Raw genomic sequence first — 27,771 nt, 5'->3', positions numbered from 1 at the left:
AGAGAAAGACAGGGTAAAAAAAGATAGGTATCTGGTCAAAACATAAGTGAGCAAATTTTTTCATGTAATTCATTTCTAGTTTCATACCAGTGTGGTTGGAGAAGATGGTTGATATGACTTCAATCTTCCTGAATTTATTCAGACTTGTTTTATGTCCTAACATGTGGTCTATCCTAGAGAATGTTCCATGTGCACTTGAAATATACTCTGCTCATTTAGGGTGAAATGCTCTGTAAATATCAATTAAATCCATCTGATCTAGTATGTTGTTTAAGGCCGCTGTTTGCTTGTTGTTGTTTGTTTGTTTGTTTTGCCTGGAACATCTATCCATTGTTGTCATTGTGGTGTTAAAAACCTCTCCTGTGACTGTATTACTGTAGATCTCTCCCTTTACACCCAAGATTTTCTTAATATATTTAGGTGGTCCTATCATTGGCCGCTTAGATGATCACAAGGATTATACCCTCTTGTTGGATTGATCCCTTTAGCATTATGTAATGTCCTTCTTTGCCTCTTGTTATAGCCTTCGTTTTGAAGTCTATTTTGTCTGATATAAGTACTCCAGCTTTTTTTGGTTTCCATTTGCATGAAATATCTTCTTCCATCCCTTTACTTTCAGTCTGCGTGTATCTTTTGTTCTGAGGTGGGTCTCTTGTAGACAGCATATATATGGGTCTCATTTTCTTATCCATTCAGCTACCTTGTGTCTTTTGGTGCATTTAATCCATTTACATTTAAAATAAGTATTGATAGGTACTTATTTATTCCCACTTTTTTCTTTATACCCCGAAGTCCACCTCCACCTGTCCACAGCTCCTCCACCCCCTGAGGTTGCCTGGTTTTCCTTGAGATGCCTCCGTAGAAAAACTGTAGAGTGGGCCCAGGCTGCCACAACACACAGACCCTTTCCACAGGACACAAGCTCCAGGGAGACCAAGGCCCAGAGGACGGGGTTAGTCAGTCTCCTGCTTGGGGGCAGCGTGGTCAGGTATGCAATGGCAGGGGGTACTCCAGAGCCACACCACTCAGTCTCTGCCCAAGTCTCTGACTCTAGCTCTCCCAGAAGGAGTGCCCTGAGGTTCAGGCTGGGCACACTCAGCTGACTCCTCTTCAGGAGCAAGCTCAGCACAGCAGGTCCTCTGGGCGTCAGAAGGACAGGTCAGTGAGTCTCTGGTTGAGGGAGTGCCTCAGGCTGAGCTTACAAGTGGGGTAAGAATGGCCCTAGGAGCACAACCCAGCACTCCTCTGAGTCTAAGACAAGTGTTTCCCAGGGAGACACACTCCAAAGATCCTAACTGTGCAGCACTCAATTCCCCAGCAACTGAGCTCAGCAGGGCAGGGCCCCTGGTTGTGGGAAGGACATGTCCAATTAGTCTCCCATTGGGGGGATGGTGAGGGCTGAGCTGGGGTGGGTAAAAATAACACCCCCCTCATCCCATCTCCACCCCTGCAGCTACAGCCACATGACCCAGCATTCCCTCCCTTTTAAGGAGTAGGTCTGAGGAAGAGACCGTCATGCCCGATCTAGGCAGAGTCATTGTCAGGTAGGTAGAGGGACACCCAGAATAGAGTTGTCAAGGACAGACAGCAATGAAGGGAAGGAGTACAGGACAGTGACTAGTGTCAGAAATGGCAACAGTCAAGGATGTGCAGCCTCAAGAAAGACTCTGGGAGCTCTCATTTCTAAACAACGATTAGGAGACACCGATTTCACATGGACTCAGTCCTCTATTATGTAAGTACTCACCAAGTCTCTAGAATAGTTTAGTTACTACCCTAGGTGCTGAGGAGGGAGCCATGGCCATGAAGGACAGGTGTTAGAGAAACTACTGGACAAATGGAGAGCTCGCTTTGAAAATATTTGATAGTGAATGTTGGAATGATAATGTAGGGGAGGAGAGAGAAAGTCACATTTTGTTTACCATGTAGGAGAAGCCCAAGCACGTTCTGAAGGTAGCGGAGATAAAAGAAGTAAAGGAGGTAATCCAGCGTGCAGAGTCTTCAGGGGCAACGGAACACCAGGGATTCACTGCCTCAGAAATGTGACTTTCACCCAGAAAAGCTAACAACCCATTGTAGGAAACAAGGAGCATTGTGGAAGGCTTATTAATAGAAACATTCACATAATCAAGGTATAGTTGGGGACTTATGTTACAGATATTGGAGGGTGCTCGAGTGCGGACTGTCAGAGCTGAGTGTGCGATGAGAGGTCACCGAGCCCAGAGGTAAGCTCAGAGATGCCAAGGTCGTTTTCAGACGCGCACTTCCTTCGTGGCTGGTCCAGCCAGGATCAGAACTCAGTTCTCCACCCCAGGCCTCACTTACGACTAAAGCATAGCCATCAAGCTGCAGGCAAAGCAGAGATGGGGCTTAGGCAGAGAAGCAGAAAAGGTGAAAAGCTCCCCTTTCTTCTCCTTTCTGCTTTCCTCTTTTCACTTCACTTAATCACTATCATAATTCCCTTAGAAAATCTCGGCTTCCACCCGAAAAAACCATCAACTTCATGTTCCAAACCTGCAGCGCAGGCCAGGCTGTATCAGAACCTGAGGAGAAAGAACAATGTGTTTCCTACATACACTTACTGAAGCATCCCGACCTCTAACGAAGCAGAAAACCTTGATAAAAGCTTTAGAATCAAAACATATGACTGTCTGCAAAGGCCTGAGCTACCCAATCTGTTTGAACACCGTTGTCAACCTGCTCTGGGAGCCCAGGGCTGTTTGAAAACCACTCTTTTCTTGCACACAAAAATTTAAGGATATGAAACAAACAACAACATCTTTATTTAAAATTTTGGCATTTTGTTCATCACAGATATTTTTTGCATTAATTTCGCTTTTTTAAAAATATTGCATTAAACTGTTATTTATCTTGATTCCTAAGTTTTTTTGCCCATAAATTCTGTGCCCAAGGTAAATGCCCCACTCGTCTCACCCTAACCTTGGCCCTGCCAACCTCTCTGCGGTCTGTGGCCATAATCTGAACCACTCCTAACAAAGCACTGCTCAAAGTTGTAATTTTCATATTTTTAAAATACACATCGTGCTGAGATAGACCTGTAGATACATGGAATCTATGAAACAGACAGTCAGACACATCATCTTCTATGGTATTTTAATCCTGGCTTAAAGAAATTCAAACACACATATCTTACGTGTTTGATCTACAAATTACTGTGCATTTTAAATAGGATTTTTCTTCAAAGACTTCAGTCTTCCACCAAAGTTTAAATTTTTTCTTACTTTACCTCTTTTGGTGTTTTGTGCTTACAGGTCCCTTTGCATCTGCATTTGTTTGATTAATTTCATTCCAAAAGCAGCCTCATAAAGAGGGACAAAAAATGTGAAGACCCACAAACGTGTTCACCCATCTCCTCATCTGCCAATCACTTCGCCACCCTCTCCCTCCCTCCCAGCCCCCATCTCAGCCACTCCCAAGCTCTCTTTTAATCTCTCATTACCAAGGCACACAGGCACGTGACCAGAAATGTCCTTTGTTCCTCAACATATATTCTCATGAAAATTTAGCAACAGGGAGCAGACGGTAACAGCAGAAGTCACTGTAATGATCTTTCTGCCCTGGATTCATCTCTATGCCCATTGCCTGCAAGCTTCAAAGCCCACAGAGAGGCAGCAGAGAGAGGGAAGGAGGCAGGAGAGACAAAATAAATGCAAGTGCAACAAAACTTTATGACCAGTCACCTCCGTCTCTCTGGACGGCGGCCAGGCCCTCTGCCTCAAAGCCTTGAGGGTAACCCAATTCACAGATCTGTGGCAGGGGACAGTGTCACCTAGACAATCCTTTTGCTAACAGCCTAGGACACGAGCTCAGAGAAGGAAAGTGGCCTGCATTACATTTAGCAGCCACGAAGCCGCAGCATTAGGATTCACACCAGGTGTTCTAATTCCTACTTCACTGTTCTCATTACATTACTCTCAGGTCACTCCCCAGGTTATAAAGATGTTTTTAGAATGAAAATGATTTTGATTGACTTTGGAACTCTCAATGACTTTGGAAATACACTTGGCCTGAAACAAGATAAAATCTTTGAGTTAAAAAAAAAAAAAGTATCTCTATTTCTATGAAATAAATCAAGTAGGCTACAAAGAACGTGGGCCAATCACAAGAAACACATTTTGAACAAATTATTAAAAACTCCTAAAAGAAGTTGGAACATAAAATCTCAGCTCAAATGCACTTTTGGAGATAGGTCTTACCTAACCATGATGTCAGAGTTATCGCTCCCCAAGCCTCCCTCCCAGCCTCCCGACAAGCATCTCTATCCTGCTCTTTCTTTCCTTCCTTTACAGGTTCACAGCTATCACTGTCATACTCACATACCTGCGCCCTTGTGAACCCTCTGTATTCCCCAGGGCCTGCCAGGGGCTGTAACCCTGGGAGAGCAAAGGCTTCGTAGAGCATTCTCACCTCGGGATCCCAGTTCCTACATGTACTAAGCTCCACAAATGTTTGGTGAAGAATCAAATAAATGATGGCAGCCTCTAGGACTCAGAGTTTCCATCCCTCAGCTCCTTGTTCTCTACTCACTTCTTCCTTGTACCTCACACCTTAAGAAAGAAAAAGAGCCCCTCTGTCTCTCAAGGCAGGTTTCTTATCATTTAAGACTAGTCAATGGACTCCACAAAAGGGAAGAAGCTGGCTGTTACTTACTGGTGGCTCAGTTCTCTTATCTCACACGGCTTGAAGCACCATTCTTTGGCCAGCTTTTCTTGTTGAGATGCTTCTTCTAGAAACACTATCTTTAAAAGAAAGAAAGAAAAGAATCATAAATTAATGAAACATCATTTGTTGCTACTCAATATCTAGATCTTTTAAAAAGAGACTATACTGTAGCTGAGTTAATTTTAAAAGGTAGCTGATAACAAACAGGCTTGAGTCTAGAGGCCAAAAAGGCAGGTGTTTGCCTTTGGTTGCCCAAAGAAGTAAATTGAATGATATTTCTCCCTTTCTGCTGTTCTATAGATATAAGCAAGGCTTCAGAAATTCTAATTTGGAGACAGTATTAAAAAGGGCTTGATTTTTTTTCTTTCCCACTCCTGAAAATGATTAAAGGAAACCATTGTTCATAGAAAGTATGCCGCACTACAGATGACTAAAAGATTTTTGTTAGGCTATTATAGGAGACTCAAGTCCAGGGTACCGTAGTAGTGTATCACGGGGCAACTTCTTAATATGGAATATAGCTGCTCATAATTGCCTGACAACTGAGTCTTGGCATGAACCATGTTGATGTTTTGATACTAGACGTCTGCTACATTCCTCTAGTACAGTGTATGGAACACGAACAGAGTGATCTCTCGTGTTAGACTTGTGAGGTCTGAAACCCACGGGCCATAGCTGGGAACCTCAATGGGTCTCTTATTCTTTTTTGGTCTGTTTTTTCCCATCAGTGGGTAACACCAGAACATACTTCTCAAGCCTATTGTGAGTCCTAAATAGAATCATTTGAGTAAAGACGATAGCACATCCTTGGAATATGTTAAATCCTAGATACATTATATCTATTGTTGATCATTTTAAAAGTGTAGTGTGATTGCTTTCTCTATCAAAAAAGATTGCAAAGCAAGAAAGGACAAAGAAGAATAAAATATATGTGCAGCTTTCAAGTGCATCTATCATCTCTTTTTGTTCTCCTGTACCAACCTTTCTCATGTTCAAATCTGTTGACACCTGCCTCACACACTTTCTCTAATATCCCAAGCCTTGTAATACCAACCTGGACAACCCTGTTGACACCAGGGCCAGCTAGTTCCATGAACTCATCTTCAGTGATTGGTTTGTGAACATATGAAGTTCATGAACTTCATATTATAACTGCTCTACCTCCCAAATCACACATCTGACCACAATTTCTTCTTTTACCTGTTTGTCATTCCAAATACTTCAAACAATCTTCTACCTTAAAAAGCCCTCCCTTTACCTTCCCCCCTCCACTTTTCCTCAGTCCATCAGTGGTCTTCTCTTACCATTTTTCCTGGTCCAGCTTAGATTCTACCATGTGTTATTTCATACTGCCTGTGAGTTTTAGTTAACACACATCTGGTAAAGAAAGTTCAGCCCGGCTAGCGTGGCTCAGTGGTTGAGCATCGACCTCTGAGCCAAGAGATTGAGGCTCCATTCCCGGCCAGGGCACTTGCCCAGGTTGCAGGCTCAATCCCCAGTAGGGGACGTGCAGGAGGCAACCGATCAATGACTCTCTCTCATCGTTGATGTTTCTATCTCTCTCTCTCTCTCTCTCCCTTCCTCTCTCTGAAATCAATAAAAACATATATTTTTTAAAAAGTTCAACCTTAACTGAATGCAACTGTCCCCTTTTCTGGGCTGCATGCAGATGGTAGATGGAATATCCAATCATCGAGCTCAAATGTGCTCCTACCAATGCCTACGCCTGGCTCCCTAAGCTATTTCTCTAGCACTGTGGACTTTACTTTCAATAAAATTTACAGGAGACCTAATTGCTTATCTACTGACAGATTATTAAAAATATTTTTGATGATAGATTAATATACAAATTTTATCAAATAACTCATGAGTTCAAAGAATTGAGCAATATCACTACTGTATAAGGAACGCCTCCCAGCCCCATCTACTTGATTTATGTGAAAATAATTCTCAGCTCTTACTTCTGTAAAATAAAAAAAATTAAAAAAAATTGATGGTACTGGCATTTCATTCTTTCTACCAAGTAATTCTCATCTATAGAGATATTTATCTAGTAGTAAAAAACAGCCTTTTAATTTCACATTTAACAAATTACCTTTCAACATGTATAACATATATTTTTTAAATTCCTTATGGTCCTAGGAAATTTTAAAGGTTTAAATTTATGTGCACAAATTTACACTGGTTGATCAATAAAAGATGTTCAAGCCTAAAACTAGATTGCATTAGCACAACTCTGTAAGGGAAGGAGAATATAATTAGTAATTCAAGAAGAAAAAGGGACTGGATAGCTTTTTAGATCATTAAAGAGGAGCTAGCTCATGATTTTTAGAAAATAGGTTAAGGTAGATATCAAATCACTATATTTTCATTCCATCAGATACATTTGAAAAATAATGTCACAGTATCCATCAATAGATGGATAGATAAAGAAGTGGAACATATATGCAATGAAGTATGACTGAGTCATAAAAAAAGAATGAAATCTCGCCATCTGCAACATGAATAGACCTAGAGGGTATTGTGCTGAATGAAATAAGTTAGACAGAGAAAGACAAATCCCAGGTGATTTCACTTATATGTGAAATCTAAAAAACAAAATAAACAAACAAGCAGCCAGGAAACTGATTCACAGATACAGAGGACATTTTGATGGTCGCCAGATGGGAGGGGGGTTGGGGGACTGGGTAAAGAAGGTGAAAGGATGAAGAAGTATAAATTGGTAGTCACAGAATAGTCATGGTGATTTAAAGTAGAGCACAGGGAATATAGTCAATAATATTGTAATAACTAAGTATGGTGGCAGATTGGTACTAGATTTATCGGGGTGATCACTTCATAAGTTATATACACTATATGTCTAATCACTGGGTTGTACACCTGAAACTAATATAATATTGTACATCAACTTTAATTGAATAATAATAAAAAAATTTTTAAAGTAACATCACAGTTCAATTTTAGCATGCAATATTTACAATTTGCCAGAAATTATGAGCTTTATACATATTTTAATCTAATAAAAATTACACATATCAGCTTTTAAAAGTATGAAAGCATATAAAGCTTTTCAAAATTCTTTTAGGGGCATATTAGTAGAAAAATGTGCAGAGCATTTCTCTAGTCAACTCATATTCTCACCTTCCACCATAAAGATTTCAAATCTGCGCTTTTACCCCCAAAATATACACCAGACATGTGCAATAGTGAAAAGCTGCAAACAACTTCAAATCAGTCATTAAGGGATTGGTTTAAATGCAAATAAACATTGCAGGAATTAAAAGTGACAGTGAAGACATATACGTACAGAATGGAAAATTACCCTTAATACAATCTTAAGATGTTTTTTAAAATGCAGTTTGCTGGATAACATTTATGGCATGATCACATTTTTTACAAGAATATGGGGTGTGTGTGTGTTGGGGTGTTGGGTCAAAATGTTCACAGTGGTTAATATCTCTAAAATAAAATTTGGGAGTAATTTTTGCTTCTATATTTACACTCATTTAGATTCAAAATTGTTAATAGTAACAAATGTTTTATTTTAAAATGTTAAAGTTAATTTCATTTTCAATGTATATGCAAATGTAAAGTAAAAAATAGAAATACGTAATCTCCAGTCATAGAGCCTAAGGTTGGGTAGTTAAGACCCACAGAGAGATAATGAATCAGATGGGGAAGGCATGGTGACAGGGTGCAATGGGCGCCACCAGTACCAATGGAGAGACAGTGGGCATGGTCAGTGAAGGTTACAAAGGAAAGGGAGAACTCCAACAATGATTTGACACATGATGAATACCCAGGGTTGAAGAGAAAGGGGTGGAAGAGGTAAATAATGACAGAAACAGAGGCACAACGTCTAAAAGCTACAAGATGTGTTACAGACATGAGTATACTTTAATAACATTAGAGCACTGGGTTGGGGAAAACTTTAATTCACAAATAAAGTATTCTGTAGATTTTTTTTCCCTGTTCTTATTCATGTAGTCACTCAACAATTACCGCCTGAGGCCTACTGTGTGAGAAGCACTCTCCCAAGGACCAGGAACAATAAGTCGATAGATGAATATAAGGTATATTGCATATGTAAGTGAGAACGATGAAAAATAAAGCAAGGTAAATGGATGTAATAAAATGTGGGGTGTGATGTTATCTCTGAGAAATTATTTCGAGCACAGATTTATATGAAGGAAGGGAGTGAACTACTAGGATATTCTAGGAAGAGAGTTCCAGAGAGAACAATCAGTACAAAATCCCCCATGTGTGTGTTTAAATTAGCTGCTTGGCATGTTTTAAAACATCAGGGACCCAGTGGCGATAGAGTACAAGGACTAGAAGAAAGAGTGGTAAGAAACTGGATGGAGGAGGTAGCTTTGTAGGTCATGGCACAACCTTGAGATTTATTTTTAAGAGCTCCCTAAAAATATTTTGGAAAACAAATATGGCAAAACTACAAAATAATATGGATGTTTTCTTTATGGGGCAAGGGGTCTTGCAACCTGAAGTGACCTGGGTTCATGTGGCCATTCATTCACTCATTCAATCACTCACCATTAAGAGTATCTGCTATGGCCCACGGTCTCCTCTTCACAGGCCATAGTCTAGGTGGGCTGCCAAGCACATACAGCAGTCATTAAAAAACAAATTTCATAAAATCATAGGTGGTGCCAGCTGGCAGGAACCTTTTCATCTGGCCCCCTTGTTTCCCAGATGAGGAAATTGAATCCCTTCTGTTAAGCAATGACTCCAAGCGCTCTCTTACTTGAAACTGGAACTATTTAGGATGAGCAATAACGAGAATGTCAAGAATACTAAAGCCAAAGCAGATGAGTAATGACTACCAGCTAAAAAAAAAATAAAATAAATCTCTGCAAAATAGAGGCTTCACACACCAGATGGCCAGTTTGGGCAAGAGGCTTGTTGCTATGGAACAGAGTAAACTGCTCTTCGGACCATTATAAAATAGCTCGGCCAACAAAATAAGGTAACACATATTGCAACCCATTACACAAAATCCACTCTTAGGCACTGTAACGGGAGATAAAATCAGATAAAAATATGTGATCTCAAGATTTCTGAAGCTTTTGGACAGAGGTGAAAATTGCCATATTAACGCAATTCACCTCAAACAGATTAATGGAAGAGAAAGATGAGGTGAGATTGCCTTAGAAAAAATAAAAGCGAACCTATAAAGGTAAAATCGAGCAAATCCACATTACAAAGTAACCAAAGAGAAGCATGAGGGACTTAGATCCTCAGGTCCGAGATTCTCACCAGGTAATGTGAATCGCCTATGGTCACAGAGAAAGCCAGGAGCATCTGCTGGTCTTGACCTATCTTCGCAGAGATTCTGTCATACCTCTATGACTGCTTCTCTAACAGGATAAACCAAGGGTCAGCAAACTTTTGACAAAGGGCCAGACAGTAAATCTTTTCAGCTTTGCAGACAGAAAATTGTCTCTGTTACAATCCTCAACTCTGTAATTGTAAAGTAAAAGCAGCATATACACAAATGGGTGCAGCTATGTTTCCATAAAACTTTATTTATAGAAAACAATTTACATTTTATATAATTTTATTTTGTTAAAAAATATTCTTTTCCCCAAGCCATTTAAAAAGGTAAAAACCATACTTAGTTCACAATATAAATATATTGTGGATAATGAGAGCCAGGCTTCTCAGAGGGGAGGTACAAATATGTAATGCCAGAAAGCATTCTGTGGTATTGGATTTAAATTGGAGTATTGGTGTCAACTCATGGTTTTTAATTTATGTAGACTATATATATATATATATAAAAGTTTCCTTCCTAGCTCTACTTTCTGAGAGGGCCAAGAACTAGAAACAGTGACACCCTGTAGCATTCAGCACCCCTAATGCTCAGATATTGGTTTCTATGTGTCATTCTCCAATAGAAAGAACCAGAGTGATAGAGTGATTCCAGAGCTGGAGCAAAGAAACTACAATTCCTTCTCAACACCATATATAATATGTTAATGTATTTCAAAAATACTCAACATTTTAAAATATTTTTTAAAAACAGAAGCATTTTAGAAACATCCCCCCATCTTTTTTTTTTTTTTTTGCTTAAATTAAAGTCATCGTGATTTTTCAGGGGCTTAAATGCAGCAATGGAAACTTCCCAGGAAAATGCCTTATAACTTGAGTAGATAAGTTCTATAGCACCTTTGGCCACATTAATCAACACAACTGAAATATGGTAATGAAATAAACTTTCAATAAATTTGTAAAAACAAATATAGCAAAAACACCAAAAAAAAAAGAAAGAAAGTAGATTAGTGGTAGAAAATAGCTTAGGGTTGGGGAGCTTGGGAGGAAAGCAGGAGTGACTGCCAAGGGGTTATGGGGTTTCTTTGGGGGATAGAAAATGTTCTAAAATTGATAGTGGCAATGATTGCACAACTCTCTGAAAAGATAAAAACCCACTGAATTGTATTGTATCTGAATTATATCTTAATACAGCTTTTTTTTTTTAAATCTACAAAAAAAGATAATTCTGAAATACAAATTTGTGTCAAAAAATAAGGATGTGCTAAAAATATAGATGGAGAGTAGTAAAAAGCACACAGGCACCACCTTGAAGAAGCCTCTACTAGCTAAATAGGGCTAATATGAGGATGAAAATAAATAATAATAGTAATGAATTAAATCTCAATGATAGAAATCCATGAGTCCATAAGTGAATGAATGAATGAATTAATAAACAAGTCCTTCCTACAGTAGAATACCAACTAATACATGTGCAAGGAATGAGAGAATTCTAAAAATGAGCATTTGACACCATCATTTAATAAATTATTCATGCAAAAATTATCAATGAATGTTAAAACTAGTGAGAGAAAATTCATTGAGGAACAAGGTATTTATATAATTTCAAATTATTTCCTCATAAAACTTACTTTACAGAAAAAAAAATAGTAACTTTATGGTAGAGAAACCTGGTAAATGCCACTCTAACAAAGTGAACAAAGCTAACATCAAGAGTAATGGCATAAATCAGTAACATGTGCCTCCTGATATAATGCCCTGAGAAGAACACAGCATCACTTCTGTGATAATCCTGCCCCAAAATGCATAACCTGCATCTAACCATAGGGGAACACCAGGCAAACCCAAATTGAGAGACATTCTTAAAACAAGACAAAACTTCTCCTATATTCTTGAAAATTATCCAGGACATGAAAGACAAAGACAGACTGAAGACCTATTCCAGATGGAAGGCAGCTAATGAAACATCACAAGTAAATGCAACTTGTGATGTGATTTTGGGGGGGGGATCCTGAACCAGAAAGGGGGAGAAGCTATCAAGGACAATATTGGGCCTATGGGAAAAGTTTGAATGGATCTGTGGGTTATGCGGTAGAATTATATCGATGTTAATTTCCTGATCTAGATGATTGTATGTGATTATGTAAGACAGCATCTTTGTTTTTTTAAAGAAATACACATCGAAGTATGTAAATGGGAACGGCATGTCTATACTTATTCTCAATTAGTTCAGAAAAAAATATAAGTGTGTGTATTTGCATATGTATATCTACATATGTCTGGAGAGAGTGTGGAAGAACGATGGAGCAGATGTAAATGTTAACACTGGGCAACGTGGTTGAAGGCTATAAGAGAGTTATTTATACTACCCTTGTAACTTTTTTATAATTTTGCAATGACTTAAAAATAAAAATTTAACTACAAAACCAAACACTATATTTGTTTTGGAATACAAATATTTTAAGTGTAAGGAAAAGCAAGGACTTGAAAACATAAGATTTAGGATAATGGTTTCCTCAGAGTGGGAAGGGGAAAAAATGGGGTGGGGAGGGATATAGGGGGCTCCAAAGGTAACTGACAGTTCATCATGTCTTTATTCATTACACCTTACACAGACATTATAACTATTCTTTTTTTTTTTTTTTGAGCAAATATATGAGCACAAACAAACTCTGCTCACACACTAAATGTTATTTTTTTAAACATCAAACTCTATATCATATAAAATGCTCACATTGATCATCTGTAGAACACCCAAATGACCAAGAAGAGAAACTTCAAGAGGTGTAGAGGAGATGAGAAAACAAAATTACACAGATCAAACATTTATAGCATCCCAGCATCAGCAATCTAATTTGCCCCTTGTTTTTACAAGCAGGCAATAATATGCTACACAACCTTTACATGCACCTGAGTGCTTGTGAATGTCTTTGGGATACAAATGGATACTCTCTAATTTATTTTTTTCTAAATTCAGAATTCCTTAATCAATTTGTGGACTAAGGAAACTGTTTGGATGGGTGTATAATTTTCACCAAACACTAAGTTGAATTCAACACAGGTCTCAGAGCCAAAGTTAAATGACACATTTGAATCCTGAAATCATTATATAAGCTAATAATTTCAACATCTGCCTCACAAAAGACATCTTCAGATACTACATTCAATGCTTGGACAACTGAGAATGAATTTAGGAAAAGCACTCTTTCTTTTTATAACTGAAAGCTGATATCAACTGACCAGAAAGTTGACCTCAATAGACTGCATTAAGTGCGGAGACATAGGTAAGAAAATGCAGGGATGCACAAAAGTACTGCTACACAAGCCTACTCCTTTGGTAATTTTTAAAATCTGCCTTAGAGAAGCATTATAGGCTGAGTTGTGTTTCCCCAAAATTCATATGTGAAAGCCCTAAACCCCCAGTACCTCAGAATGTGACTGTATTTAGAGATAAGGTCTTTATGGAGGTAATCAAGTTAAAATGAGGTCATTAGGGTGGGCTCTAGTCCAATATGACTGGTTCCCATATAAAAAGGAGAAATGTGGACACAGAAACATGCACAGAGGGAAGATGAAATGAAGAGACACTGTGATAAAATGGCCATCGACAAGCCAAGGAGAGACACCTAGACAGATCCTCCCTCACGGCCCTCAGAAAGAACCAACCCTTCTGACACCTTGACCTCAGACTTCCAGCCTCAAGAACTGAGAGACAATACATGTGTATCGTGTAAGCCACCCAGCTGTGGTGCATTGTTATGGCAGCCCTCACAGACCAACAGAAGACCCTACGAGAAGGGGGGATTGTAAGACTGGTCTAGTAAATCAACAACAAAAACCTGCAGAAACTCTTTTCTGTAGGCCCCTCATCTCAGAAGCTTAAGGTGGTAAAAAATACACTAGACTTGCTGAAGAGTCAGATTCTAATCTCACCCTGCCGAGTAGCTCAGTTGGTTGTAGTATCTTCACATACACCAAAGGTAGCAGGTTCGATTCCTGGTCAGGGCACGTGGAGGAGGCAACCAATCGATGTTTCTCTCTCATATTGATGTGTTTCTCTCTCTCTCTCTTTCTCTCTTCCTCTCTCTAAAATCAATAAAAAAACATGCCCAGCAGGGTGTGGCTCAGCGGTTGAGCATCAACCTAGGATCCAGGCGATCGGGGTTTGATTCCTGGTCAGGGCACATGCCCGGGCTGCGGGCTCGATCCCCAGTCGGGGGTGCGCAGGAGGCAGCAGATCAATGACTCTCTCATCATTGATGTTTCTCTCTCCCTCTCCCTTCCTCTCTCTGAAATCAATAAAGATATATTTAAAATAAATAAATAAATAAATAAATAAAATCAATAAAAAATAAAAAAGACTTTACTCTCTACTCTCTCTGTGAATCAAGGCAAATCCCTTAACCTTTCTGACTTACCATTTTTGAAAATTGGTAATATCTGCCATATCACCTTTCCACTCTATCAAGACCAAATATTTTTAAAGGAAGCTATATAAAAATTCCATGAACTGTAAAAGTTCTTCATAAACATAAGATATTTCAGTACTGTTAATTTTTTATATGGTAACCAGAGTGATATTTCAGGAGACAACTGCTGACATGGTGTGCTTTGATTTCAGAGAGGCATCTTACGGCACCAGAAAATTAACTTTGTTGAACAAGCTAAAAAAAAAAAAAGAAAGCATAGATGACAGGAGAGTTGGAGAAAATTATATTTGGTTGTATATTCTTAGTCCCAAAAAGTTGATTAACAGGATGAGAGAAGCAGGGCTGGAGAGCTCTAGAGACATATCACCAGGCTCTGCCCAAGCCCTGTTCGTATTAAAAGCTTAGGTGTGAAATGGACAACAATTTGGAAGGGACAGTTTGTTCCTTAGATAGCAAAATCAAGTTTAAAAAGACATCCACAGAATAAGAGTAATAAGATGAAGCTTAACAGGAATGTAAGTAAAACCTGACACATTTAAGAAAAATCAAATGCATAAAGAAAGATGTATGAGACTCTAAATTAATGGTATGGAATAGCTGCCCATAAAACAGATTCCAGCTAAGGTTAAATTTGTAGAAATATGGGAGTCCTCACTTTGCATGGTTTCCAATATACATAAATTTCAGACGTCACAGTTTAAATAACACCAGTCCCTTAACAACATGGTTCAAATACTAGTTACCACAAGCTGTTAACTTTGAGTGACTGCATAAAGGACAAACCTGGCTTCTAGCTCTTCAGTCCACAAGTCACTACACACTCCACAGACGTGTGTAGGGATCAGTGACCAAGCACGTCAGTTCGTCCCACGTCTGTGATCACCGGTCACTGTGCACTGTTAACTCAGTTCACAGAGACAGCAGAGCATGTGGTTGGGTTGCCTCTTCACCTCCCAGCAATAAACTCACATGGCACTTTACAAAAATGAATAATTGAAAAAGTAAACTGCTTAACAGTATCGCAAAGAAATGAAAAGTGATACCACAAGAAGTGAAATTTGAATCCAACATAAATGGAGCCATCGAAGGAACAGTTGACCATGGAACATGGACATCAGCACCGTTCGAGAAACTAGATCTACAGCCAGAGAACTTTAGCAAAGTGAACTTATTCACATAAATGAACATAGTGATTGAAGATGCCTCAGCAGTGACACCAGCAAAAAAAAAAACCCAAACCTCCCATTAAAGGCACTCTCAGAGGAATATCTCAGAGGTATTTCACAACACTGAGAGTTCAAAGGACATATTGTTGGAAGGTGCTTCAAATTTATAAAGCAGGTGGCAGTGTCCAAGGCAAACAAAAGATGCTCACTCTACTTTATAAGCCACATGACGACAAGAAAAAGGCAAGCACTGTTGAAACTAGTTTTAAGTTTTTTTTAATAAAGAAATAAAAGTTTAATTCTCTGTTTCTAATGTTTTAAATTACAGCATACTAAATGAACACTGGTTTCACTATTTTTTTTCATTTCTACATGCATTTAGATTTGAAAGAGACATTTTAATGTTTTAACAGAAGTTTTTAAAGGTTTCAGAATAATTGTAATGTTTTCCATTGATTTTTAAGATCGCAAGTATACCTCGTTTCACTGCACTTCATTTTGTCGGGCTTCCACACACGTTGCGTTTTCACACACTAAAGGCCAGCCCTTCCACCAGCAAAAAGATCACACTTTCCTTTATTGGGATACTCACTTTATTGTGGTGGTCTGGAACCAAACCTGTAATATCTCCCAAGTATGATTAGTTGTACTTTGCAAGGTTTCAATTTTCATGGTCATTTCTCTCAGCCTGTTGTGCAAAATGAGGGCTGCTTTGTCATGTCCTGTTAGACTTAGCTTGGGGTACAGGACGAGCTGCTGGTTTACAGCTGTGGAAGGATGTACTGAATTGAAGTGTTTTACAGGAAGGTGATCAGGATGTGGGAAAATTCTAAAATCAAAACTTCAGAGCAAACTCTGAGTAGAACTGACACTATTTTGTCTAAAGAAGAAAGAAGTCCAGATTGCCATCGCTGTAAATAATGAAAAAACCATCTCTGAAAGTGCCATCCTACAGCAGCAGAACTAGCGTCAATAACGGAACACTCAGCAGTTGAATTTTCAATTTCATGAATAAAAAATCTTCTAACAATTGATATGAATGGGATTCAGTGACTCACAACATAGTGAACTCCTCATGGTTGGAAGTACCAAGCAGAGGCTGACTGACCATCTGTCAGGGATGCTGCAACAGAAATTAATCCCTACGCAAGGTGAAAGGGAGGCTCCATCCACAGCTCAGATTCCAAACATCAATGTGGTGGCTTTAGAATATGTCCATAAATTCTTTGACACTCCCCTCTTCTTCAAAAGGTGAACTCTAGTTCCTTCCCCCAAACTTGAGGTGGGCCAAACTTAGCAATGTGCTTGGAACAAATGTTCACAATGCTATGTGACCTCTAAGGCTAGCTTAGAACAATGCTTTCCACCTGGCTCTCTCACTCTTGGATTATTATTCTGGAGAAAGCCGTTAGTCATGTCATGAGGGCACTCAAGCAGCCCTGGGAGCAGTTCTTATGAGGAGAAACCAAAGATTTCTGCCAACAACCATAAGCACCAGCTTACAGTCATGTGAATGAACTTGAGTGTTGTAAGTGGATTCTTCAGCCCTAGTCAAGTCTTTGCATGACCACAATCCTAGCCAACATCTTGATGAAATGATCTCATCCCACAAGAGCTCCTGAGCCACTCAGCTAAACTGCTCCTGAATCCCGAACCCAAAGAAACTATAAGGAGAACAAATGGTCGATGTGAGCCCCAAAGTTTTGGGATATTTATTATGCAGCAATAGCTAACCAATACAATCCATTTTTATCTGAACACTGAGGGTGCACTGCAATCTTAAGACGCCTGCTCACACAGCTTTTTTTTTGGGGGGGGGGGGGCTAGTTTCCTTTTAACTGACTCAAACTACAATTCCAAAAGCCAGTTTTCTGTAAAGTGGGGATACTACTTATGAACATGTTGAGAGGATTAAATGATACAATATATGTAAAAAACTCAGAATAGGGCAAGGCACATCACAGGCATTACATACTTCTGAGCTATTGTTTTATCATGGCTACAATTTCACATGTATTCATAATTATTATTTTATTCATATCTATCTCTATTATTAGAAGGCAAATTCTACAAGGGTGGCGATGTCCATTTTTACTTGCTATCATGTTTCCACTGCCTGCCACAGTCTTAGCACATGAGAGATGCCTGAATAAATAAATGTAATGTAAGGCCTAAATTCTAGTGAACTTTAAAGTGCCACACTAAAGAATTTAGAATTGACTCCCTAAACATTTTTTAAGCAAGAGTCTCATATGAAAATAAATGGAGCCATGACTGTAAGGTATGCCAGGAAGAGTTTGAGACAGAACCCTTAGTGAACCATATGAATGATTCATCTGGGTGGAGGCAATGGCCAGTGTAAAGAGGAGCCGAGAGAGAGGTGTCATGTGGGCCGAATGTTAAGGAACTTGGTAGTATGCTGGATCAGGTCTCTGACCCCCAGAAACGTAAAAGAATCTCTGTGTTGTTTTAACCCACCAAGTTTGTGGTAATTTGTTTGAGCAACCATACAAAATTAATACAAACACTTACCTCACTGCATTACAGTTCGGAATTAGGGTATCTGTCTCCCCACTAAAGTATAATCTCAAAAGACAGTGACGTTCTTGGACCTTTGTATTTCTGGCACCAAAGTACTAGACCCACAAAAGCACTGGTTGGCAAAGGCGTATCCTTAAACAGACATGCGAAAGTAACACTGTGGAGGCGGAGAACCTGGGCAGGACTGAGCTTTGCACCCCCAGTTGACACCTCCCCCAGGCAGCAATCCCAAAACAGACTGGGGCAGGCTACATCCAGGCAGGACATGGGGAACAGAGCGGAGATCCTAAAGTGCACCCTAACTCCAGTCTTCACTCTAACCCTCACCCTAACCCAGTACAGGGGGGCTAAGGGTGTCGATCTCTCAGATAAGCCAAAGGCAGCACCATCCGAGGGCTGAGCGTGCAGGCCCACAGGACCACGAAGACCTGGGTTTGCATGCAAGCTCTGCCTCTCACTATCTGAAAATCCCTGGACAAGTTACTTAATTTTTCAAAGGCTCAGTTTCTCACCTATAAAATAAAACTAATAATTATTGAGAAGATTAAAGGTAATTAAATGAGAAGTACCAGGCATGGACTAAGGATTCAAGAAATACTAGTTTATGTCTTTGTTATTTTTATTTTTCTATCAAAACCAGACAGAAGAGAATAGGGTAAGGCCCAGGTCCATGAAAGTTGGGAGCCTGGAATAAGGCAAAGGGCAGGCCCAGGTCAGAGCTGCAAAAATTCCGGGTGAGGCCGTGCTGGTGGTTGTAATGGACAGAAGATGGAGGTCAGGTGGAAGAATTATGCGATCACCTTGCCCACGTGGTACACAGGGAAGTGGGAATTCGTGTTAATCTTTGAAAAGAGAATCTCATTTTCAAACTCATCTCCCTCTAAACTTTCCTCCTTGAGGCCACCAGTTCTCTTTCAACAACAGAGCTCTGGTAACATGTCACTCCATTTCCTATCGCCTCATCATTTCCAGAGAAGACATCTTAGCAGAAAACAAATGAGGTTGGCAAAGAAATAGAGATCAGGAGTCAGATTATCTGAGTTCGCGTCTTGGCATCATGCTGTTTCTAAGAGCAAAACAGATGAAGTAATTTACATGCTCATCAACAGGGAATGGTCAAATAAATTCTAGCCCATCCCTACAATGGAAAAGCATGGAAGAGTGAAAGAATGAGGCAAATCTTTAGGCACTGATAAGAAAGGAGGTCCAAGGTATGTTAACTGGTACATGTGTGCGCGTGTGTGTGTGTAGATATACATAGATATGGTATGTGGCAAAGCATTAAGCACCATATTTAGTGTACTGCCAGTTGTAGGGGGAAGTGAATATATAAAATTATCTAAGTATTTTAATACAAAACATATATATGAGCTTGTATATTTTGTATACTATCTCTAGGAAAATACGGTATCTCTAGCAAAAAACTGCTAGCAGTGGTTGCCTCTTGGGAGGGGCAATGTCAAGTCTTTGGGACAGAAGCAAGACAAGGACTTACGAGCCACTACGTAGCATTTTGTGCACTTGGAATTTCCCATCATGAGCATAGATTTTTATTTTTTATGTTTTTAAGGTATTTTTTTGAAAACCCATTCCAATATTTAATCGGCTGGGTAATATTGGCAACTTCTTACTTAATGTCCCCCTGGACCTCCGTTTCCTCATTTATAAAATGAGAATAAAAATACTACCTTCCTCTTAAAGTTGTTGTGCGTATTAAATAACACTAGTAAAATGCTCAAAAGAATGCCTGGCCCAGAATAAGCCTTCAATAATGTTAGCAATTTTCTCCTTCGGTAAATATAGTGAGCAATATACTCTGAAGGGCCCTCCAGCCACAAAATAACTATAGTCTGCATTTAGGTAGCACTTGCACGATATAGGGAAAGTATAAAGGGTTTTTTTTGGGTGCTTTTTTAAAGTGAAAATGAAAAAAGAAGCTCTAGGCTGAAAGAGGAGCAGTGAATACTAAGCTCAGACGAAATGCGTGGTGACACCAATAGTCCCTACAGAAGAAAATAAAAATCCTTTCTGAAGGACCACATTCCATACCCATTTCACAGATGAGTGAAGAAGAAAGATGTACAAAGGATCTTGACTAGCCCATGATGACAGTCCTCTGAGTAACAGAAGCCCTTCTCTAGTTCAGGTACCCGACCTCTAGCCTAATATATTTTTTCATAATATTTCATTTATAAAATCTCCTTTGCATACAACTCCTCAAGAATCTAGTTATCAAGTTCTAAAAAAGATCCGTGGTGGATGAAGACAGCAATGAGCTTTTATTTTTTCTCTCTCGGTCTTTAGGTCTATTCCTTGCCTTTTGCTGTATCCTTTATATAGTACAAGGAGAGCTATTTTTGCCAACCTGGATTCTATCTTTAAAATTAATATATGCAAATACCTCAACCCCCACCACCCCCCACCCCCAGCCACTGCAGTTGGTTCATTCCAATAGCTCAGGGAAAATTACGTGTTTTCAGGAGCACAGCATTCATTAGTCAAACCTGGGCGTCCAGTCCAACTTTCCTGTTATATTTTTACAGCAACCAGAGAATGGTGTTTGATGCCATATTTCCTAATTTTAAAGAGAAAAACATCTTTATGCTTCATTCTGTTGGTCTGATTTACAATTCAGCTCTCTTCACCCCATTTGGTCACTGGGACACAGCTGTGAAAAGAAACTACTTTGATAGCAGCACATCTTCACTTGCTCATCAGTTTTCCAAGAACCTACAGCCTTTCATAAAAATCAAAAGTTTTGGTTGTTTTTTTCAACTACTTCGTGAGAGTTAACTGGGGATACGACAAGGGTAAGAAGTTGCTGAGCTGCTGACACTGCCAGGCCAGCTGAGCTTGCTGGCTGGTTAAGCTGGTTTAGTCCTCCTGTTTTCCTTCTTCCTACTGGATTGTCTGGGCAGAGAAAATAAAAAAGAATGATTGTGAAGGCCTCCATTCATACGTAAAGAGGTGTAGTTTTCCTTCTTAATGTGAGTTATTTAGAAGTTGTTTTCTAGCTGGATTAAAGCTTCTGGTACAGTCATCCACCCAGCAAGGAGGAAGAGAGTGAGGTTTTTTCAAAGCCTCAGAGAAGGCAGAAGTCCAGAAATGATTCCCACCAGTTGAAGACCTTAACAATGTAACTTCTTGTCTTGCACCCTCACACATATTGGCCACCCCCAGCTGAGAGTGTTGATGAACTCTTTCATGCCTACTCTGCCAGGACAACCTGTGCTCCTCCCCCAAGTAACAGTCCATTCTATCCATTCTTCCACTCGAAAGCATTTATTGAATGCTGACTTTGTGCTCAAGCACTAAGCACTGTGAAGGACAGGAGATGGGCAATAAGAGCCATTCTTCATGGAAGCTCTACCATGTTCCAGGACTGAAAATTATAAGTGGCAATTTACAAACAACGTATCAAATAAATTATTATTTTATGGAGATGTGAACATTTAACAAACCATACTATCAATACCAAAGGGAATAACCTACATTATTCCAGATCCTCAACACAGTCCACGATAAAGGCATTTGAGAACTTTATGATGGTCTCAGAGTTCCAATTATAATCTACTTTTCCAGGGTTCTTAATTATTCACTAGGACATGAAACTAGTAACAGCTCCCAGTGGCCAAATACATTGTATTAAGCTCTATATTAGAAAACTCAGAGTCTTAATTCTAATAATTGGTAATTTGGAAGATATTTTTAGCTGGCTGTACATTTTGCTGACTCCTAAAGTGAATTTTTCCAATCTGGTCACCTGTGGTTAAAAAAAATCCAAGCACCATTTATCTACCAAGTATTCATCTGAGTAGCCACCATGTGCTAGGAGTTGTGGATCTGAAAGTGATAAAGTCGTAGTCTCTGCCTTCAAAGTTAGGTTAATGGGAAGGCTCATGAGATGAAGTCAGAGCCGTAAAGAGGTGTCAAACAGAACGTGGGGCACAAAGGAGCCAGGGTTGAGCTCTGCCTGTCAACAGAAGGGCTGGAGAGGTGTCAGTGATTGGTCTGGAAAGGTATTAATACAGCAGATGAAGGGTGAAGGAGGAACAGAGACAAAGACACAAAGGCATAAACAATATAGAAGGCTGGGCAAGTAGTCTCACACCTGCCACAATATGGACAAACCTTGAAAACATTATGCTAAATGGAAAAAAAAATAGGGACAAAAGGTCACATATTGTATGTGTCCATTTACATGATCTACGTTCAGGGTAGGCAAATTTATAAAGATAAAAAGCAAATTAGTGGTTGCTGAGGGGTGGCGAGCAGTGAGGGGAAGAATAGGGAATGACTGCTTCATGGCTAATGAGTTTTCCTTTGGGTTGATAAGCATCTTCTGGAACCAGATAGTGGTGATGGTGGCACAACATTGTTAATGTAATAAATGACACTAAATTATATACTTTCAAGTGGTGAATTTTATGTTAAATTATAAAAATAAAACAAAAACAAAACAAAAAATACAAAAAGTTACAAAGTGAAAAGTAAAAATTCTCCTCCACATCCCCAACCCTTAAATATTATTTAGGTTTTTAATTTTAATATGACCTTCCAGAAATGTGTTTTATATGTGCATGGAGGGGGCTGAATGGTCATACCATATACTTTTTTTGTCAGTTTAAGTCGTTTGGGAACCTCAGGATTTTAAGATTCTTACATCTATGTAAGCCTAGAAGAGCTCACTTTAAATTAGAATTACCTTGTAACTGTTTTAGCTTTGTAGGATTTTGTTTTTAAACTCATAAACCAGAGGGAAGATGAGGGTATGAAGGACTGGATGAAAGAAAGTGAAGGGATTAACAAAAAATATATATATACATAACACATAGACACAGACAACAGTGTGGTGACAGCCAGAGGGAAAGGGAGCGGGAAAGAGATGGAGGTGGCGAAGGCGGGGGAAAGGGCGGCGAAAGGGACTGCACTTGGGGCGGTGGGCGCACGATGCAGTGGGCAGATGCTGTTTTATTGGGTTGTACCCAGTATGGTTTTGCAAACCAATGTCATCCCAATAAATTCAATAAATAAACAAATAAATAAAATGGAACGCATGACATAAAATAAAAAAAAGAAGCAGGCCTTGAAGAACAGGATTGCATTTTCACAGAGGTAGAGTAGAAAAGGGGATATAAAAGGGAGGGCTATTCCAGGCCAAGAGGCTGACACAAACAAAGTGGAGTTTTAAGGGCCCGTGATATGCTGTGTAACAGTGAGAAACTGGCGTGGATACACAGCCCTTGGCTCGTGGATCCCTCATGGCGAAAACCAGTCACGGTAATCCCACTCCCAGGTGTCAGAGAGGAATGGAGCAGGAGGAAGTATTAGAAAAGCAGACTGGGGCCAAATAATGCCACGCCTAGAATGTCGTCCTGGCGCATTGGGACCTTAGAGGCAGCAGGGAGCCACACGTGCTTGGAAAAGAGGAGACACATGATAGTATCTATGCCCTGAGAAAGCAACTGTCAGCAATGCGGAGGAGGCATTAGAATGGGGAAGAGAAAACAGTTAGGAGGCTCCGGTAACACTTTAGGCAAGAGGCAATGAATGGCTGGATGGAGCCAATGGCAATGGAAAGGGGTGGGCACAGAGATGTCCCAGAGGAAACTGGCTCGGTTTGATTGCTTGACGTGGGTGCCTTAAAAGACACTGACATTTGTGGCCAATAAGAAAATAGAAATGGGAAAGGAGAAAGCTAGCAGTCCTTTGGAAAATAATGTAATTCTTTGAAAAAGCAATGTCACCGTTAGAGATGTCCTGGGCTACAATTAACAGAAGTGTGGATAATGAAGATATTATCTCCCAAAAGAAGTCTGAGGGGAGTAGGCAGTTCCAGGAAGAGCTAACTATTCAACGTGGTTCAAAGAGGAACTAGGTTGGTGCCTCTAAAGCCCTCTTAAATTTTTCCTCATAGCCTCAAACACTGGCAGCAGCAGCTCCTCTCCTCACGTGGGAGCATCCAAAAGGGAAGGACTTCTCTTCCCACAGCTGTGCCTGTTGATTAGGAAGACAAATAAGAGAAATATCCCCCAGAAGCCTTGAGCCGATTTCCTGTATGTCAGAATGTCATGTCATCTTGGCCACCCCAAGCTACCAAGAAGCTGGGAAAAGAAATATCCAGCCAATGAGATCATGATTACCAACACTGGCTTACACCACGGCGTATCCAGGAGCCAAGTTTGTCACAGGCAGCTCAAATTCAGATGTGTCAATAAGGAAGCAGGGTTATAGCTACGGAGTGGGTAACCAACAGTGCCTGCCATGAGCATTTTGAACAAAACAATCTGCGTTCCAGAAAACAGGAATTTACGAGATGATAACATGATCCTTGGGCATAAACATATGTTTCTAATGAAAGCAAAGCTCTGATCTGGCAGCCTCAGAAGGGAGCGCTTAGCCCAAATTCCCTCTTCAAGTTCACAGGAGAGACTGAGGTCCTGAGCTGGGCAGGAAGATGGGTCTTCACCAGCCCAAGCAGAAAAAAAGGACAATTCAGAACCAGTTAAGACTTTTTACACTGTGAGATATGGCAAATCAAGTTCTTTATAATATAACCCTTGTTCCTCCCAGCAGTTTGGGGAAATAGAGAACATTGACTCACTCCCTTCACCAGAGCCTTGTAACCCTTTTCTGTCCAAGTCCTATGTGTTCTTTCATGTGCAGCTCAATTTTGGCTTCCTTCGTCAAGCTTTTTCTGTCAGCAGCCAATCTGTATCCTACCATACAATTTAACACATTCACAAACATCGTTCCACCCTTGTCATCAAATCCAGGTGACCTGACACAAATAGCTACCAACTTTGTGCACGTCTCTCCATCTCCATTGCTGATAATAACTGCTGGTGTTTATTGGGCATGTGCTACATGCAAGGCATTAATCTATGTATTTTACAACTATTAATCCATTTAATCCTTTCAACGACCCTATGAGGTAGGCTATAGTAATATTTTATACCTGAGGGAACTTGAAAATAGAATTAAGTAACTTGATCAAATTCACATAGGTTGGAAGTGAGCAGGTAAATGATAAAGACAGACCTTGGACCCAGGTCTCTGTTTCTCCACAGGACTTTCTCTTCTGCCACTCCAGGACATTACCTCCAAAATGACTCTCTCCCTTGTTCTTGCTCCCTTGTAAGTGTTCCTTAAAAGACCCAAAGCATCTTTCTGTATCTTTGAAGTCAACCCGACCCTGTTGCATGTGAAAAGAATCAGGCAATTTAGTAACATTTGAGCACACAGTGTCTCAAGATTAATTAAATATCTGCAAGTGAATTACTCATGCTGGGGTCTTTCTTTTGAAAAGCTACATGTCACTTGAGTAGAAAAACTAACTCTGAATTCCAAATGTCCAATACTAAAATGTTGACTAAAGAATTAATTTTAATTAACCTAATTTTGAATGAGCTTTAATTAATTCATTAAAAGTAGTGAGTCAGTGCCATTCTCTGGGCCTAAATGAAGTAAGGGGTGAGATCTAGAAGAGAGAGGGTTGAAGGACGGAGGCAGTCACGTCCCCTCTCTCTGAGATGCTACCCCAGACCTGAGTCTGAAGTGGAAAACTAAGCTCCCAAGACCCCACACAACTCGTTCCATCCCACAACCTACACACTGTGGTTACCCAAAATGGATTCTACCCACTCCCTGTGCTGAAATCTCCTGGGATCTTTGTTGCAATGTCACTTCTTGGGGTAAAGATGATGCTCAGGAAGGAGCATTTTACTTTTATTTCTTTTTATTTTTTATTTTATTATTACTATTTTTAATCCTCACCGGAGGATATTTTTCCATTGCTTTTCATAGAAGTGGAAGGGAGAGACAGAGAGGGAAACATGGATGTGACAGTGACACATGGATTGGTTGCTTCCTACACACCCCTGGTTCTGGGGATCGAGCCTGCAACCGAGGTACGTGCCCTTGGCAGGAATAGAACCCGGGACGCTTCAGTCCGAGGGCCTGCACTCTAACCACTGAGCCAAACTGGCCAGGGCAGGAACCAGCATTTTAACAAGCACCCCTAGGTGTTTCTGATTCATCCCAAGGTTTGAGAATAGCTTTCAGAGCTCAGTAAAAATGTAAAGATCATGTTGATTCCTCATATTTATTTCATGGAGACATAATTTTCTGTTTAGAATCTCGAAAATTTTTAAGGAAATAAGATACTTATCCCAGCAGCTCTAAAGGCGAGGCATTCGCACTTGGAGGGAAATCAAGCCTTGGCATATATGTGGCACATCTTCACTTTACACAGTCAGAAATCAACTGCTTTGCACTTAGGAGCAGAGCAGTAAACAGTAACTAATTCAATGATTAGGGCATTTTATACTATAAATTGAAGCCACTTGATTACCTCACCTTTGTATTCAATTTCTAGTTGATTTTATCTTGTGCTGGGAAGGCATTTTTCTAAATTTATTACTTCAGTATGTTCCACACACCGTTAGGAATAGACTTCTTGACCAGCTACTAATTGCATGTTCAGGACACTCTTTCTTGTCTACAACACCTAGCAAAGGCAATTTTTTAGATAAATCACTCCCTTTTCTCATTCCTCTCCACTGGTTAAAGCCATTCCTCAAACTCAACTCTCTTGCCTGCTATCCTACCAATTAAAATCCGGGATATGGGAAATTAATTTTAAAAAAGAATCCTAAGAGTTGAGCAGCTCCTTGTGGTTAGGAAAACACCTTTGAGCCTTCCCCAGCTTGGCAGTTTCTGTTCCTTTGCCACTTGGGACTTTTCTTAGCCTAAGGGATCCCTGAAACTTTTGGGTAAAGTACACAAGGCAATAATTCACCATTCTCGGGGTTTATGGGAGTCTCCCCATTTGGGGGAGCTCTGAGAGTCTGATCACCTTGGAAACATAACAGCAGGCTCCCTGAATATGCACGGAGAATATTTTTTTAAGCACCATAAGAAAACAGGGGTTAGTTATTCCCAAATGTGAGACTCACGAGGCAGACCTCTGACGGACTGGGAAGAATCTTTAGTCAGGAATAGTATGGTCAAGCTGACAAGTCACAATGCCTGTACTTTTGCTAAGCAAACTGGTAGTGCAAAGCTCAAAAATATCCCATCCCCACCTTAGTTTCTTTCTTCTAAAACTGGAATGCCTTTCACTTAATCAAACTGGCCAGGCCACTCCAGATACAGTTGCCACCCCTGAGTATGGAACCGTTAATATTAGACATCAAGTTACCCAGGTCGTTTGCAGAAATCCTGGTTTTGGAAAAGGAAGTATAGAAGATACACTCATAGAAGACATTTTGCACCTTAAAATGGAACTGCTTGCCTGAATGCGAATAGCTATGGGTGTGTGTTGGGGGAGTGGGATGGATACTTTCTCCCAGGCTACCTTTCTAGTATTAGAAGCTGTTTAGTTCGAATCATTAGTAAGTGTATTGTCTGTTGAATGATCGCGTGAATGAAATTAGCACTTTGTTTCTTTTGTGCACTGAAAGGACTAAAGAACACTGATCAGACTTCCCCCTCTGTGATTCCTTTCACGATAAATTTACTCAACGCCTAGCCCGTGCCAGGCGCCTGAAGCCCAAAGATGAATGACAGGAGGTTCTAGTCTATGAATGCGCTCTTCAGATTTGCAAGGGTAGAGTCTCGCTCCCCCTTCCACTGCAGCCTGGACGGCTGTCCAGCCAGTG

At 40.0% G+C, this 27,771-nt stretch overlaps 1 protein-coding gene across 1 annotated transcript in view; it reads right to left on the bottom strand.

Annotated features, from left to right (window-relative positions):
• The window catches only part of GDA (guanine deaminase), a 57,665-nt gene that overhangs the window by 29,519 nt on the left and 375 nt on the right, over positions 1 to 27,771 (bottom strand). Inside the window, exon 2 of the mRNA XM_087823184.1 lies at positions 4,672 to 4,760. Within this exon, the coding sequence (XP_087679310.1) occupies positions 4,672 to 4,760 (89 nt within the window). The remainder of the gene's footprint in view (positions 1 to 4,671; positions 4,761 to 27,771) is intronic.

Source organism: Miniopterus natalensis, chromosome 12 (assembly GCF_054644295.1).
Source record: "Miniopterus natalensis isolate mMinNat1 chromosome 12, mMinNat1.hap1, whole genome shotgun sequence".
In the NCBI taxonomy this organism is placed as follows: domain Eukaryota; kingdom Metazoa; phylum Chordata; class Mammalia; order Chiroptera; family Miniopteridae; genus Miniopterus; species Miniopterus natalensis.
This window is presented reverse-complemented; position numbering and strand designations above follow the sequence as displayed.